The following is a 13,591-nucleotide window of genomic DNA, read 5'->3' as shown; positions in this document are numbered from 1 at the left end:
CTTTACTATTTCCTTCTTAAGTGACAAAAAAGTGCCAGAGATTCTGTTTTCTGTGACTGAATCATGTGACAGTAAATGATGCTATAATGCTATGAATTAAAGAAAAGGCACATGACAATCCCAAGGCAGGGATTGTTGGCACTGGGATGAAAAAGTTTAGACTGAAAGGGTATATGAAAGCTATCCCACTGCTCAAGAGTCAAATCCCCCCCAGGAAAAGAGAGTGAAACCTCAGTAGAGGTCTTGCAGCTACCCTTTACACCAAAATTTTTGCGCTAGAAAGATACGCCCTTAGCAGCCAATAGTGACCAATCCCTTCCTGCCTTCTCCTGCCATGAATTAAAAAAAAATCCCCACTGCCCACTTCTGGGACTTCCAGAAAATTGCTGGTAGTCACAAGATGCCTCTCTGATGACAGCAAATCACTGCCACTAGTGTGGTCCCACTCTTCTAAAGAGGGAGCAGTTCCAGGTGGCAATTTTAATTTTCAGCAAATCCAAGGAATGTGGCTGAGTTCAGCAGTTTTCTGATTCCTGGCTGAGAGGAATGTGTGTTTGTGATGCTTCTCAGCAACAATTAGGAAAACTAAATCTGTTGACAGCAAGCTTAACTTCCCTATAAAAATTCTTCTCATTGAAGAAATTGTAGAGTGTCAGTAGCTGAAAAAATGGCATAACGTCATAACATCTGCTAAGCTAGTATTTCTTCACAATGAATAGAGAATTGATTACAAAATTTCATACTGCAGGAGAATTTAGGAAGAATTCACTGTCAAACTGGGAGAACATGGATTGTAGGGTAGACACTTTTCAGTTTGGTACCATGGAGCTGGAGACACAATCAGAAATTAACAAAACTCATTGTAATAAATAAAAAAGTACTATGCAAGGAAGGAAGAAATGGGGTTGACAGTAAGAATACCATATGTATGCTAAAGGTAATAGGAATCCATGAGAACTTTCAAATCCTTTCTTGGCCTTCATTCATATTCCTTCATATTCAATGAGTTCTCTACTCATTTGTTAGAAAAGGGAACTCTCTGAGTTGCTTGTATCTAGCCAGGCTCCTCAGATACCTTTGTTACAAGACCTAAATTGCATAAATTTACATGTCAAGTTACTTAATTTCCATTATTTCAGTGTACAGTCGACCTTTGTGTGAGGTTCTAGTCCTCCTCTACTTACAGTGATGATTTGTGAGGCACCATGATACCAAACTCTTTACTAAAGCTCTGTTCAATACTCAGTCTATTGCACTACTTTTATTTTCACTGAAAATCAATTACCAGAGAAAAGTACCAAGCTATTCTGTCATGGCTTGCATTTGATGCATGCAAGTTGCATTTACCCTAATTTATGCTTATATTTGTTATTCTTTCCTTCACAATTCCTTTTCCTTCAAAATAAAGTCAGCCTAATGGGCTGATGCTTTTCCCTGTATTTTGCCTTCATTTCTGTCTGGATGTTTGCAGATGAAATACGCTGATGACATAAGAGATGCATTTTCAAAGCAGAGAATATATTGAAATGTAAAATCTGGAGCAATATGCATTCCAACCCTCAATTTAAGCCCACGTTTTCAACCTGCTTGTTTGTTTGTTTTCAGCACTGGTGTTGGTGAGTAAATTGGGGCATTTGCAATTTTTAAAAGAGCTTATTAACAGATCTAATGTAAATATACCAGAGGCTCAGTAGAGATCTCAGTTCACTTGTTATCTGTTTCACTGATGTAACTGGTATAACTTCATTTTGAAGATGTATCATATTCACACTTTTATGGTTTTGTCTTTTTCTCTGTTGCAAATACTTGAAGAAGCAGCAATAAATTGATTCTCTTTCTAGGTCTCATCCCAACAGTCTTATTCAGCTTTAAAAATTGTATATTGTAATAACCAGCCAGCAATGTACCATATTATGTTGCATTTTCTTCCAAGCTCACATGTATCAGGAAAGATTTTGATTAACAGTCAGTAACAATCAGTTAAACAAAGTGCAAGCGTCTACCAGTTACAGCCATACATTTTATTAAGCATATGAAGTATCACAATGATTTGCATATTTACTAATCTGTTATGGTTCAAATTTATACCAACAACAGCTAAAAGACCACATGGGGATTAAGAAAATTCTAATTTCAAGCCTTAGGGGAGGATAAATCCAAATCACATATCCCACATAAAACAATAGGTTAATAAAACACAAATGGCTACTACAGTCACATTACTAAGTTCTCTTACACTTTTCCCAGCAAATGATCACTTCCCAGTAGCAGTTCTATGGTGCAAGCAGTACATGAAAATACATTTTTCTCCTTTCTTTCTGCACTTTTATCCAGAATGAATCATTGATTGAGCTTCAGATTAATCAGATCATCATGAAAGGAAGACCTGATCCACACTGGGAGTTTGTTGTGTAGCACACAGAGTTAAAAGCCTTTTTTTTTTTTTGGTTAGGTTGAAGACTGATAATAAATAAAAATTAGCAGTCCTTACCAGTAAAACAACCCTGTGCCTAATAATTTATTCACTGAGCAACTTTGGTGTTCAGCCAAAAACCTACTTTTTGACAGTAAGGGGCAGTGATTAGTTGATAAAGTATATCAAGTTGTTTTTACTTTTTCAAATGACTGGTTTAAGGTGACTCTTTGGCTTAAAAAGCAGGGCACCCTTGGTCCGTATGGTTGTTCAAAGGGCTGGTAATGTCTATAGTCCAATGATTTTTTTAATGAGCGATATATAATAAAAGCAGTCCATGCAGTGTGAGCATACACCTTTCTCCCAGGACTTTTGCCTTAAAAACAGATTTTTGTATCAACTCATTCAAAATGAGTACCTCTCCCAGTGTAGATTAAGCATCCATGTGAAATCTAAAGAAATATTACAAGATTCTGTGGTATACTGTGGGTGTCAAATGCATTAAAACTTATCTTTTAAAGCTCTGTGAAGCTCAGCATTAAAGTTGGGTTTTTCCATGTGTCAGAAATTGATTATTTTCTCCTTCAAAAAGCAAACAGTTTCTTTTCATTGGTCCTGTAACCAGAGAAGGAGGTATAGATAAAAGTAATACATTGACACCTCTGTCAATGCCTAGAGCAGCATGGATGCTTCAGACATGCATGGCATAGACATGCCGAGTATTATAGTACCAGGATACAGACGTTTGGAATTGCTTTTCCATCTTAGAGGGGATTCAGATCTGTACCTTTACTCAGTCTACTCTATCATTTATGCTGGCATAATATAAAAAGGCATCTGAGTCTCTCATGCTGAAACTTTCTAATTGTTTAAAATTTATTTCCCCAGAAAATAGGCAAATTAATCCAGTCAGTGGGGCACTCTCCTTGGAAAGAGGACCTTGTAACATTCCTGGACCATTTAAAGTATTTTTCATATAAAACATATGCAGTTACCCTTTGGAGTTTGGATTCTTTGAATCTGCATCTCTGCATGCATCCATGATGTCAACTGTCATATATCATGTGCTGAAATAACTTTAAAGAATTGCTTTGACTTAGGGCACTCGGCTAGGAATGGAAGTCACAGACCCTGGTCCCCTCTCTGATTAAGAACAATTGTCATAGGTCAGCCCAAATGTTCATCTAGCCCAGTGTCCTGTCTCCAACAGTAAGCAAACAATGGATGCTCTAGAAAGAGTAGGACAGGAAAAGCATGCAATGATACTTTCAGAAATATATTACTAGCTTAGCAAAACTGAGCAAGAGGTAGCAACTTTTTATGGAACAACCTTCAGTGGACTCATCTTACATGAATTTTCCAGTTGTTCTTCAAGCTCATGTAAAATCTTAACACCCTCAACATCCTACGACAATGAATTGCAGTATTTAATTGTGTGCTGTGTGAACTATCCCCTCTTTCTATTTGCTTTGAACTCTTTTGATGACTCCCAGTTCTGGTATTAAGAGAAAGAATGAGCAAGTATGCCTTAGTCACCTTCTCCAGGTCCCTCATGATTTTGTATACTTGTATCATGCACCTCTGTATGTATATTGCTTTCCATGCTGAAGAGTCTTAAGACTATTGAATTCCTACTTGCACAGATTGCTTTCCATGCTGAAGAGTCTTAGACTATTGAATTCCTACTTGCACAGAAGATGTACCTTTGATTATCCCATCTGATTCTCTCTGTACCCTGCCAGTTTTCATATATCTGTTTTCCGGTGTGAGGAACTTGCAGAACTTCCTGATGCAGTCTGGTTTCCTTAGGATTTAAATAGGGCCATGGTATTTTCTTTTACATTTTCTGTTCCTTTCCTAGTAATTTTGCTTTTTTCACAGCTAATGACTATTAAGCCAACATTTTCATAGAGCTATCTACAATAACTTCATAAGAATCCTAAGTTCAGGACCTATTGTTATTTGTATAAAATCAGGGTTATTTTCCCCATACATATCAGTTTCCATACATCAACAATGAATTTCACTTTCCATTTTATCATCGGGTAACTCAGTGTGAATGTCTTTCAGCAACTCCCAAATTGTCAGCTATTTTTTTTTATTAGTCTGGATGACTTAATGTTAGTAAACATTTGTCACTTCCCTGTCCATAACTCACCTTTTACATACCACAATCATGAATTTCTGGATACCCAACAACAGTCCATGTGGTAATCTGCTGTGAAAATTTGATATTTATTCCTGTCCTTCCTTCCCTCTCTTTGTCCATTATGTGTTTTCTCCAACGGCTGTTGGACTCTGACTTTGTAGAAAAGCACCCAGGCCATGTGGCTTATTTGACACTTTGTGAAGCTTACATTTGTTGTTGCTCTGTAACAGCATAACTTCACTAAACAGCATAACTCTTCTCCACATCCCATTTTGCAGTTGACCCGTTTTGGTACATGGATGTGAATTTGAATCCCTTTGAGCTGAAGTGATCTTGAACTTAGATTTCCTTCAGAGATTCTGACAAGGGTGCTCTAACCATTAGTCTTTCCTACGTGGGCATTGCCAGTGACCACATTGTATAAGCAGAGAGGGAAGGGCACTGATCCTTTAAACAAATGAGTAACATACTTAAATACGTCCAGGAGAGGGGCCTGTAGACAGTAAGTTTTGTTATTTAGCATATAGATGTCTAAAATTATACCTGGTTTATATAACTAAAGCTAGTTAATCTACCCAGCTTTACTGCAGAACTTTGTCAGCAGAACTCCAGAAGCAGAGGTGGCACTTTACTTTTCAAAACTGAGACTATTACAGATTTCAAGCACTTTACAGGGATGACTATATCTTAAAATAGGCTTTATGGATAATGATTTAAAATAAAGTCTTACAGCAAAAGGGGAAATCTGATCCCACAAACAGGAGTAGCAAAATTCCAAGCAGATTTGCCAGTTTCTAGCTGGAGAGACTTCAGGATTCAGTTAATGGAGCCCAGAATTTCAATTATAACACTGGTAGTTACATCGTAGCAGGTATCACTGAGATCAGAATATATCCACTGAAACACTACTATTGTATTCAGGCCAGAAAACACATTAATTCTAGAAGTCTTACTGCATTTGCTTTTCTTTCTTTTCTTGCATGCCCTATGGACTCATAATACACAAAGCGATGCCTCAGTTAGAAATAGTTTCCCATAGGTAGAAATAATAATCACTACATTAGCTAGCCACAGTAAATCAGAAACACAATGGGGTGGGATCAATGCCTTTTCTTAGGCCTCTATTCTTCTAACGCTAACTTTTAATTTGCTACCTTTGGCAGTCTAATGATACAAAGATTAAGCTTGCTTGTCCTGCTTGCATCTGTTTCTTCCGTTTACAGCCATCCTGCATGCACCCAGCCAGTAAAGGCTCAGCTGCCTTTTCTGTGCAGAACATATATGGGCTTTAATCTGGAGGCCAGCGGTTTCTGCATGAGGTGTGCTGGTACAGTAGACAGACAAAATCTTGTAGCTAGCACAAGACTGTTTTCCTGTTTGATTTGTCAAGTGAAAATCTTACCTTTTACCAGTTTACACCTGCTTTTCTGCCTGGAGGAAAGGATACTATTTTCATTTCTGTGCATCTTGTACCATCATCTGTTTTTAAACAGCATTGGTACCGGTTTTGTTTATGTATTGGCATTATTGGTTGTTGATACAAAGCTTGTGTAATGTTGCAAAGGCTACGTTTAGAGATGGAGTCCTTAAAAATAAGGAGGAAGTGTATGAACGAGTCAGAAAATACTTTCTAATTAGTTAATCTTCCCTTTCCCTCTGACAGTCTGAAATTACCAGCTTCTAACCCTCTACGATTTTCATTGTACGAGCTACGGAAAAGAGCACCGTCTTTTGGTCACACGAAGTGTCGGCAACTGCCTTGGCAGTTCCACTGAACCCTCCGGCCGGGAGACCCCTGGCCTGAACTCCCCGCTCCCCTAAGCTGCCGCTGATGAGAGAAGCTCACCGCAAACAAACCAGCAGCGGGTATTTAGCCCCCAAATCGCTCTCTGAGCCGTCACCCCCGGAGCGTCCCCTCCGCCTGGGGGTCGGACCCTCAGACACACCGTCGGCTGCAGCCACACACCTTCTCCTGTCGCGACACACCCCCTGCGCTGGGCGCCCTGCCCCGGCAGCCGGGCTCTGTCGCGACATCTGCCGCGACTGCCCGACCGGACCCGGCCGCCGCCCGCTCCCGGCCCCGGGGCCGCCGCGGGGCGGCGGGGGGGGGCTGTTGCGGGGGTCCCTGTGCCTACACCCCGCTGCAGCACCCAGCGCCGCGGCGCGAAGCTTCCCGGACCCGCCTGCTTACAGCAAATAAAGTTTTCGCCCGATGAAATTTAGAAGGTTATCCAGAACCTTAAAACCGTCCGGAATCCTCTGAATAATTCCCGGGAGGATTACCTCTTCTGCTGCGCCGGATCTCCCGTCCCTCTTGCCCCTTAGACCGATGTGAGGGGAAAACTCATCTTCCCTAAGATGATTCGGAGCCCTAGAGAGCAGCCACATCGAGAGCGGTGGAATGTGTTTAAATACGAGCTATGTAGAACTAGTGCTATTCGCGATTTATTTGGGGGACTGCTTTCTTTATAGGCAGCTCGTTTTTAGCAGCAGAAGTATCGACTTGGCTCCCTGCCTAAACCGGAAGACAGCGGAGTAAAGAAAAGCTGAAGCACTTTTTTTTTTTTTTTTTTTTTGTAGCATTTCTTTTGGGTGTCTGATTACTGCTCGGTTTTTCTGGCTGCAAGATGTTTGAGGCAATTGCCCTTCTAGTCCTATTTCCAAACCGTGATACCTCATTAGCGATCCGTGTCTCATTAGCATCACGTTATTAGTAGTATTTTTTCAGCGCTAGGAATGTTACAATTTTGGAAGCCAAGGTGTAGCCCCCCTCTAGAGCAGAGGGAACAACTGGAAATTCAACAGTTCCAGCTGGCTTTCAAGTAGTCGAACGGACCCCGCGAGTGTGCGTGGGGAAGGAACACTTTGGACCACCGGCACTCGGGTCCGAACCGGTTTGCCTTTCCGAGCGATCGTTTCTCTGTCTGGAGGTCGACCGAGAAGGACCAGCCAGGAGCTGGGACGGCGACCCGGCGTCTCGGGGCGCGGCAGGTCCGCCGGCATCAGGCGGGTAAATCCCAGACTGGGGCTGGGATCCAGCTCCCACTGAAACCAGTGGCAAAACTCCCATTGGCTTCAGTGTGGTGGGGATCCCAGCCGGTGCCCTCTCCTCAGACCCGGCCGCCGGCGCTTCGCCCTTGAGCTGCGGGTAGGTGAGAGCCGAAGTGCCTCTGCAGCAGGCGATTTACCTGCCAGAGGGTTTTTTCCCTTTCCTCCCCTTGCTTTGTCGCCAAGAAAACTTTTGGGTCCATCTGTCAGTTTGGGGAGGAGGGTGGCGGGAACGGAGTGCGAACCTACGCTACGAGCACGCGTTTCTTTACCGGTGTGAAGGGCGAGTATTTTAAACAGCAGCACCAGCAGAAGCAAATGAATAGATGGGCTTTAATGAGCATTGGTGTACAGCAGGGCAGACAGGGTACGGCAGCAATCACTCACAAACCAGCCGGGACTCATCAAGCAGTGCGTCGCTCTCTGACTTCTGATCCCTCCGGTTTACACAGACCTCTTGTCTGTGGGAAGGTTGCTTTCGGCAAAGTGCTTTTCCCGAATAATTTTTTTAACCGTTTTTCTGTTGGCTTTCCCCCGCCCCCTCCCTCCCAGCAGGTTTTAGTGTTCACACTCACGTGGAAGAAACGCCAAGCAACACATAGAAAATAGCGGTATCCGTGAGCGGTGAAAGGTGATGTGAAAAGCACAATCTACGAATCGCCGGGCCGGTTTTATTTTAATGAGAGACTAGGAAATTCGGACACTCAGTCACAGCTCGAGAGGCCAGGTCACACTTCAGTCCCTCCTACGGTATTGCCCTCCGATGTGAAATATCGGGACGGACTGTAAAAGTGTGAGGGGGAAGGACAAGTAAGTGATCGTTAGTTACAGGAGCCCTCCGCCGTCAGCGCCGTTGTCATTTAAATCCCCGCTAATTAATGGAGCAATTTAAAGCTTACTCTTTAAACAGCGAGCGTTACACGTCCTGAGGCCCCGCAGCTCGCCAGGGTCCAAGGCAACCGCTTTGCCCACCTCTTCGGGAGCAAGACCTACAGGGCGGCGGGGCAGAGGTTTCCCGTCCCTCGGGGGAGGGGGAGAAGCAGAGTTCAGTGGGGGGGTTACCCTTCTGCTCCCCCCCCCCCGAGCCGCCGGGAGACTGCAGCCCCTCTCTTCCCCCCGGGCCCAGAGGTTTCGCGGGACCTCCGGGCCGGCCGCCCGGGGGGGGGGGGGGGGGGGGGGCTCGGGGGGAAGCCCGGGCTGCGGGGCCGCCCCGTGCCGCGGGGGTGGCGGGGAGACCTCTCCTCCCGGCCCCTTTCTCCTCGCCAGCCCCTTTGGCCGCGGCTGTGACTTGTCACATCACCTCTCCGCGCCGCTAACGATATGTAAACGACGACAAAAGCTCTTACCTGCGACCTGGCTCTCAAATAATCTGATTGTACACAACATAAACACAGACACCAGCGGGGTATAGTGATCAGATCGGCCGGGTTTCCGTGCCGCACGCGTGCCCTGGGCCCCCGCATCCTCTCCCCCGGGAGCCTGGGGGCCTCTCTCCCCCCCGACCCCCTGCCCTTTAGGAGTGCACCAGGACGGAGTGGAGGGGGCCCTTGCCCTCGGGGGTGTTGCTCGCGGTCTGTTCCAGCAGCGAAGCAGCGGCCGGGGCAGCGGCGGGGCAGATCTGCGAGGCGGCGACCGTCAGAGCGGGGATGGCCGGGGCGGCGGGCATCGCCGGCGCCGGCTTGATGGGCACCGGGACGGCGGGCATGGTCTGTGCCGGCGGGTGGCAGAGCGCCTTCACGGGCACCCCAAAGGGTCCGTAGTCGGGGGACACGGGCACGCCGGCCACGGAGTCCATCACCCCCACGTGCGGCCACATGGAGCTCACCACGCTGCTGAGCTGGCTGGGCACCGGGTAGCCCAGGTGGTGCATCACCGAGGCCAGCGGCAGCCCGCCGGCCTGCAGCACGCCCTTGTAATCTCTGCCGATGATGTTCTCGATGGCGAAGGGGTGCTTGAAGCCCGAGGGCTGGCTGCTGCCGTAGGGAGAGAACTGCGGCAGCCTCCCCACGGCGGCGGCGGCGGCGGCGGCGGCCACGGCCGCCTCGGAGCCCGCCAGCCCCGGCACCTTCCCCGGGGGAGGCGGCGGCGGCGGCGGCGGCGGGTGCGGGTGGAAGTAGTGCACCGTGTGCGGGGGGGGCGCCGGGGGCTTGCCGGGGCCGCCGCCGCCCGCCCCGCCGCCCGCCCCGCCGCCGCCGGGCAGGTGATGCTCGGGGCGCAGGACCTTGAAGCGCTTGCGGCGGCGGAGGAAGCTGCCGTTTTCAAACATGTCCCCGCAGTCCGGGTGCAGCGCCCAGAAGCTGCCCTTGCCCGGCTGGTCGGGGCGGCGGGGGATCTTGATGAAGCAGTCGTTGAAGGAGAGGTTGTGACGGAGGGAGTTCTGCCAGCGCTGCGTGTGCTCCCGGTAGTAGGGGAACCGCTCCATGATGAACTTGTAGATGTCGCTCAGGGGCAGCATCTTCTCGGCCGAGTGCTGGATGGCCATGGCCGTCAGGGAGATGTAGGAGTAGGGCGGCTTCTGGTCGCTGTACGAGCTCTTCCCCGGCCTGGGCATCGCCGCCCCGCCGCAGCCCTCCCGCGGCCGCACGACCCCGCCGCGCCGCGCCGGGCGCCGCTCTGCCCCTCGCACGGCGGGCTCGGGATGCCGGGGACGGCGCTGCCCTGCCCCGCCGCCGCCGCCTCTACATCCTGGGCGCCAGCCGCCCGGCCCACGCGCGACAGCGACCGCCCCGCGGCCCGCCGGCCGCCTCCCCGCACAGATCCCTCGGGCAGCCTCGCCCCGCGGGATGCGTTTGCCTCGCTGCCCCGCCGCTTGCCGGAGAGGCGGCTGCCGCCCAGGCCTCGGGGCCTCGGGGGTTGCAGGGAGCAGGGGCAGGTGCCGGCCCCCACCGGTGTCCGCGCTTTCCTCCTGGAGGCCGCCGAGTCTGCCGGGCTTCCCTGCTGCCGCCTGGCACACTCTGCTGGAGTTGATGCTCCGCACGCACCGAGGGCTGGGGAGCGTGAAATCACCCCGGACCTCCGCAGAGATGGGGGGGTGGAGTGGGGGGGGGGGGGGGGAAACAAAAACGCCCCTCTCACCGCTCAGTCCTGTGTCCCCCGAAAAGTTTGCGGCAGGCGGCGGAGGCGAGCGCCGGGAGCCGGCGGGAGAGGAGGCGAGCGGGGCGGCGGCCGCCGGGGCTGTGGCGGGGCTGCGTGCTTCGGCGCGGTTTTGTAATGATGCCCGAGCCGGGAGACCCCCGCAGCTCCGGCTCTCCTGCTATCACATGACAGACGCTCGGGGACTTGGCGCCTCGTGGAAAAGGGGCGAGAAGCGGCTCCCCGGCTCCCCTCTCGTTCACACCTCCTCAGCAGGGCGAGGTGGAGCCGGGGACGGCGGGGGCGGGGGGAGATGCTGAGGAAACACCATGTGAGAGCGAGATCCGCTTTCAAAACAGAGGGCAGGGAACAGCAGCCCGAGCAGGGAAGCTCCCTCCTCCCCCCAGCCCCTTCGCAGCCCCCGTACCCACTTTCCTCCCCCTCGGCCCCTCGCTCCCGTACAGCCCGGCTCCGAGCGGCAAGCACGAAGGGCACCCGAGGGCACCGCACCACCGGGAGGTGGAACAGGGGCCAGGTCTTTGGTCCCAAGGGCGAGTCGTGCCAAGCATCCCCGGGGAAACGGGCGTCAAGCTAGTCCCGGGAACCAGCGAGCGGGAAATGCGGGCCCTTTGGAGTAATTTCTTAACGTCCCTTTCATTAAGTTTAAAAAGCTACGCGAAGCCTAGCACAAAAACCGGAGACATGCAAAAATTCCTACGCTGTTCTCTCCAAACCCTTACGGTCAGCTCTTGTTACTGGCCGCGACGCGGCTCGCGGGAAACAGTGAAAGAACCAGCCTAAGCATCGTCTGTGCGCTTTGAGACGAGCTACTTAGCGCCAGTGTTGATTTAGACCGGCTCATTAGTAGGAATCAATGAACAGTGCAACAATTCATATCTGTCCTCCAGACGTACTGTATTACAGCGGGCAGGCTGTAGATTTGAGCGAGGAACAGGGAAGCCTGCTCTCTTTTCTGCCGCTAGAGTTGGAAGAAACCCTGCCCAACGTAAGCACCTACCAGAGCTCGATTAGCGAGATGCTATAGGACGTGTCAGTGTTAAAATGATTAGTCCGACTTTTATTGGCTAAATAAACAAATAGGTTGAAAGAGATTTACTCGGGGGGGGGGGGAAGGGGGAGAGGGAAAGAAGCTCTTTTCAGCCCACCTTTCCACGCGGGTGCTTGTCCCCCCGCGGGTACCGGCAGCGCTGGGGCAGGGGGGCAAGCAGGACCCGGCCTGCCGTGCCGCCCGCCCTCCGCTCCCGCCGCCGGGGGAGTGATTTGAGCATCAAAGCTGGTTGTGTCTCTACGAGTCAGGCGTTGCAAGTAGAAGTGGAGAACGGGGAGGGGGGAGAAAAAAACCCCAAACTTTAAATGTCTACCTACAATCTCTGCTGAGTGCGCGAAGGAAAAGACTAATTTAAATCCCTTTCTTAAGTAACTTCTATTTAATAATATTATACCTGACCCAGAGCAGTCAAGTGAAGAGCATAATCAAAGGTAAAGAACCAGAGTCAGTAGCCAAAATTTTGGAAAGCCAAGTTTTGCGAGGAAGCCCTTGCTTTCAAAAAGTTTCAGGTTATTGTCCAAAGCACTCGCTTTGCCCCTGAGAAACTAGGAGACGCTTACGGTGGCAGAGACATTTACATCGTGCATCTTGGGGAGCTTTTCCCTATATTGCCAGCACGGCGAGAGCCGACACTCGGGCATCTTCCCTGATGTGCCTGTGCATTTTCCCCGAAACCATTTTATTCGTGTTTTACTGATTAATCCCGTCTTAACCGATTAAAAGCCTAGCTCCTACCCTCAAATTCTAAGTCCTGGATCTGAAAGTCATTGTCTGCCTCACCTCATCAATTAGTAACTCGGCGTTTCCCCCCCCCCCCCGTATGGGCACGTGTGCGGGTTTAGCCTGGCCCTTTCGCAGATTAACCCTCTTCATCTCCGTTGCAGCCGGATTTTATTTTTCGCGGGAGGACCGATCCAGCCCAAGAGTCCGGTGAGACCCTAAATGCGCCATTTGCGTTTGTTCTTCTCCGATCCCTCCCCAAAAGCGGCCGTTGGCTCTCGGGGGCAGCGGTAACTCGCTGTTTCCCCGGGAGGACGTGGGGGGGCCGGCCGGGAGCGGCGAAGCCGGTCGCTGGGTACCGTCCTCCGGCGGGCATCGCTGCGGGAAACCGGGGCTGCAGTGCCACCAGCCCTGGCCCCACCGCTCCCGCCGGCCTCCAAGGTGGGACTTCTGTTAGGCAAGGGGGTGTCGGAACAAGCCCGCATTTAAGGGGAGCCCGTCCCGAGCTATCGGAAAAGTACGTGGATGCACGGGCTAGTTGCTACTCTGCTAGTACGCTCGTTTATTGAGCGGCATCACCGCAGGTCTGCCGTCCATCCAGGTGTTTGTGAAAGCGAGACGTATTTCTCGAAGCCTCTGAGCCAACTGCTCGAAGGAAAACACCTCGGGTGATCGCCCTGACATCCAACAGGCCAGTTCAGATTTCAGGGGCTAACGATTTACGAATGATACACTGCTGGCAGCCAGCTCTGGGTTCCTCCCGTTATCGCTGTATCCCTCCCCACGTGGCAACATAGTTTTTCAGGCTTTTGTCAACCAGAACAGTCACTATAAAGTTTTAAATTGCCCTCGGGAACTTACTTCTCACACACCTCAATTGCCTTCAATCCACAGGCAAAACTCTTGCCCGGGAAGACGGCCGTGGCTTTTCTGGATGGAGCGGGGCGACTGTCACCCTTCTCTTGCTTTCTGTGCAGGGTCGGCGCTACGCTACACACACCTGCCTTATTGTTTTGCCTGGCTTAGCGAAGGCTAGGCTTAGAGAGAGCTTTAGTGACAGGGGGCTAGACCGCCTCGCTTGACGGGGACTGCATCCCTGAGAACAGAGCGGAGCAGCGCT

The 13,591-nt window shown here is 50.3% G+C and overlaps 1 protein-coding gene across 2 annotated transcripts; it reads right to left on the bottom strand.

Annotated features, from left to right (window-relative positions):
* Positions 1 to 9,123: 9,123 nt before the first annotated feature.
* FOXB2 (forkhead box B2) lies at positions 9,124 to 10,161 on the bottom strand. Of its 2 annotated transcripts, XM_069776344.1 has the most exons (2): positions 9,804 to 10,161; positions 9,124 to 9,689 (listed from the first exon to the last, which is right to left on the bottom strand). In XM_069776344.1, the coding sequence occupies exons 1-2, from the start codon at positions 10,159 to 10,161 to the stop codon at positions 9,124 to 9,126; spliced, it is 924 nt and encodes a 307-aa protein (XP_069632445.1). The 2 variants fall into 2 exon arrangements, with proteins under 2 accessions (XP_069632445.1, XP_069632444.1); XM_069776343.1 differs by having other exon boundaries at positions 9,124 to 10,161.
* Positions 10,162 to 13,591: the final 3,430 nt, after the last annotated feature.

The sequence above is a fragment of the Haliaeetus albicilla genome, chromosome Z, assembly GCF_947461875.1.
Source record: "Haliaeetus albicilla chromosome Z, bHalAlb1.1, whole genome shotgun sequence".
NCBI lineage: Eukaryota > Metazoa > Chordata > Aves > Accipitriformes > Accipitridae > Haliaeetus > Haliaeetus albicilla.
This window is presented reverse-complemented; position numbering and strand designations above follow the sequence as displayed.

Bases quoted from the DNA above. Each gene is read 5' to 3' on its own strand.
- FOXB2 (XM_069776343.1), bottom strand. From the start codon at position 10,161: ATGCCCAGGCCGGGGAAGAGCTCGTACAGCGACCAGAAGCCGCCCTAC.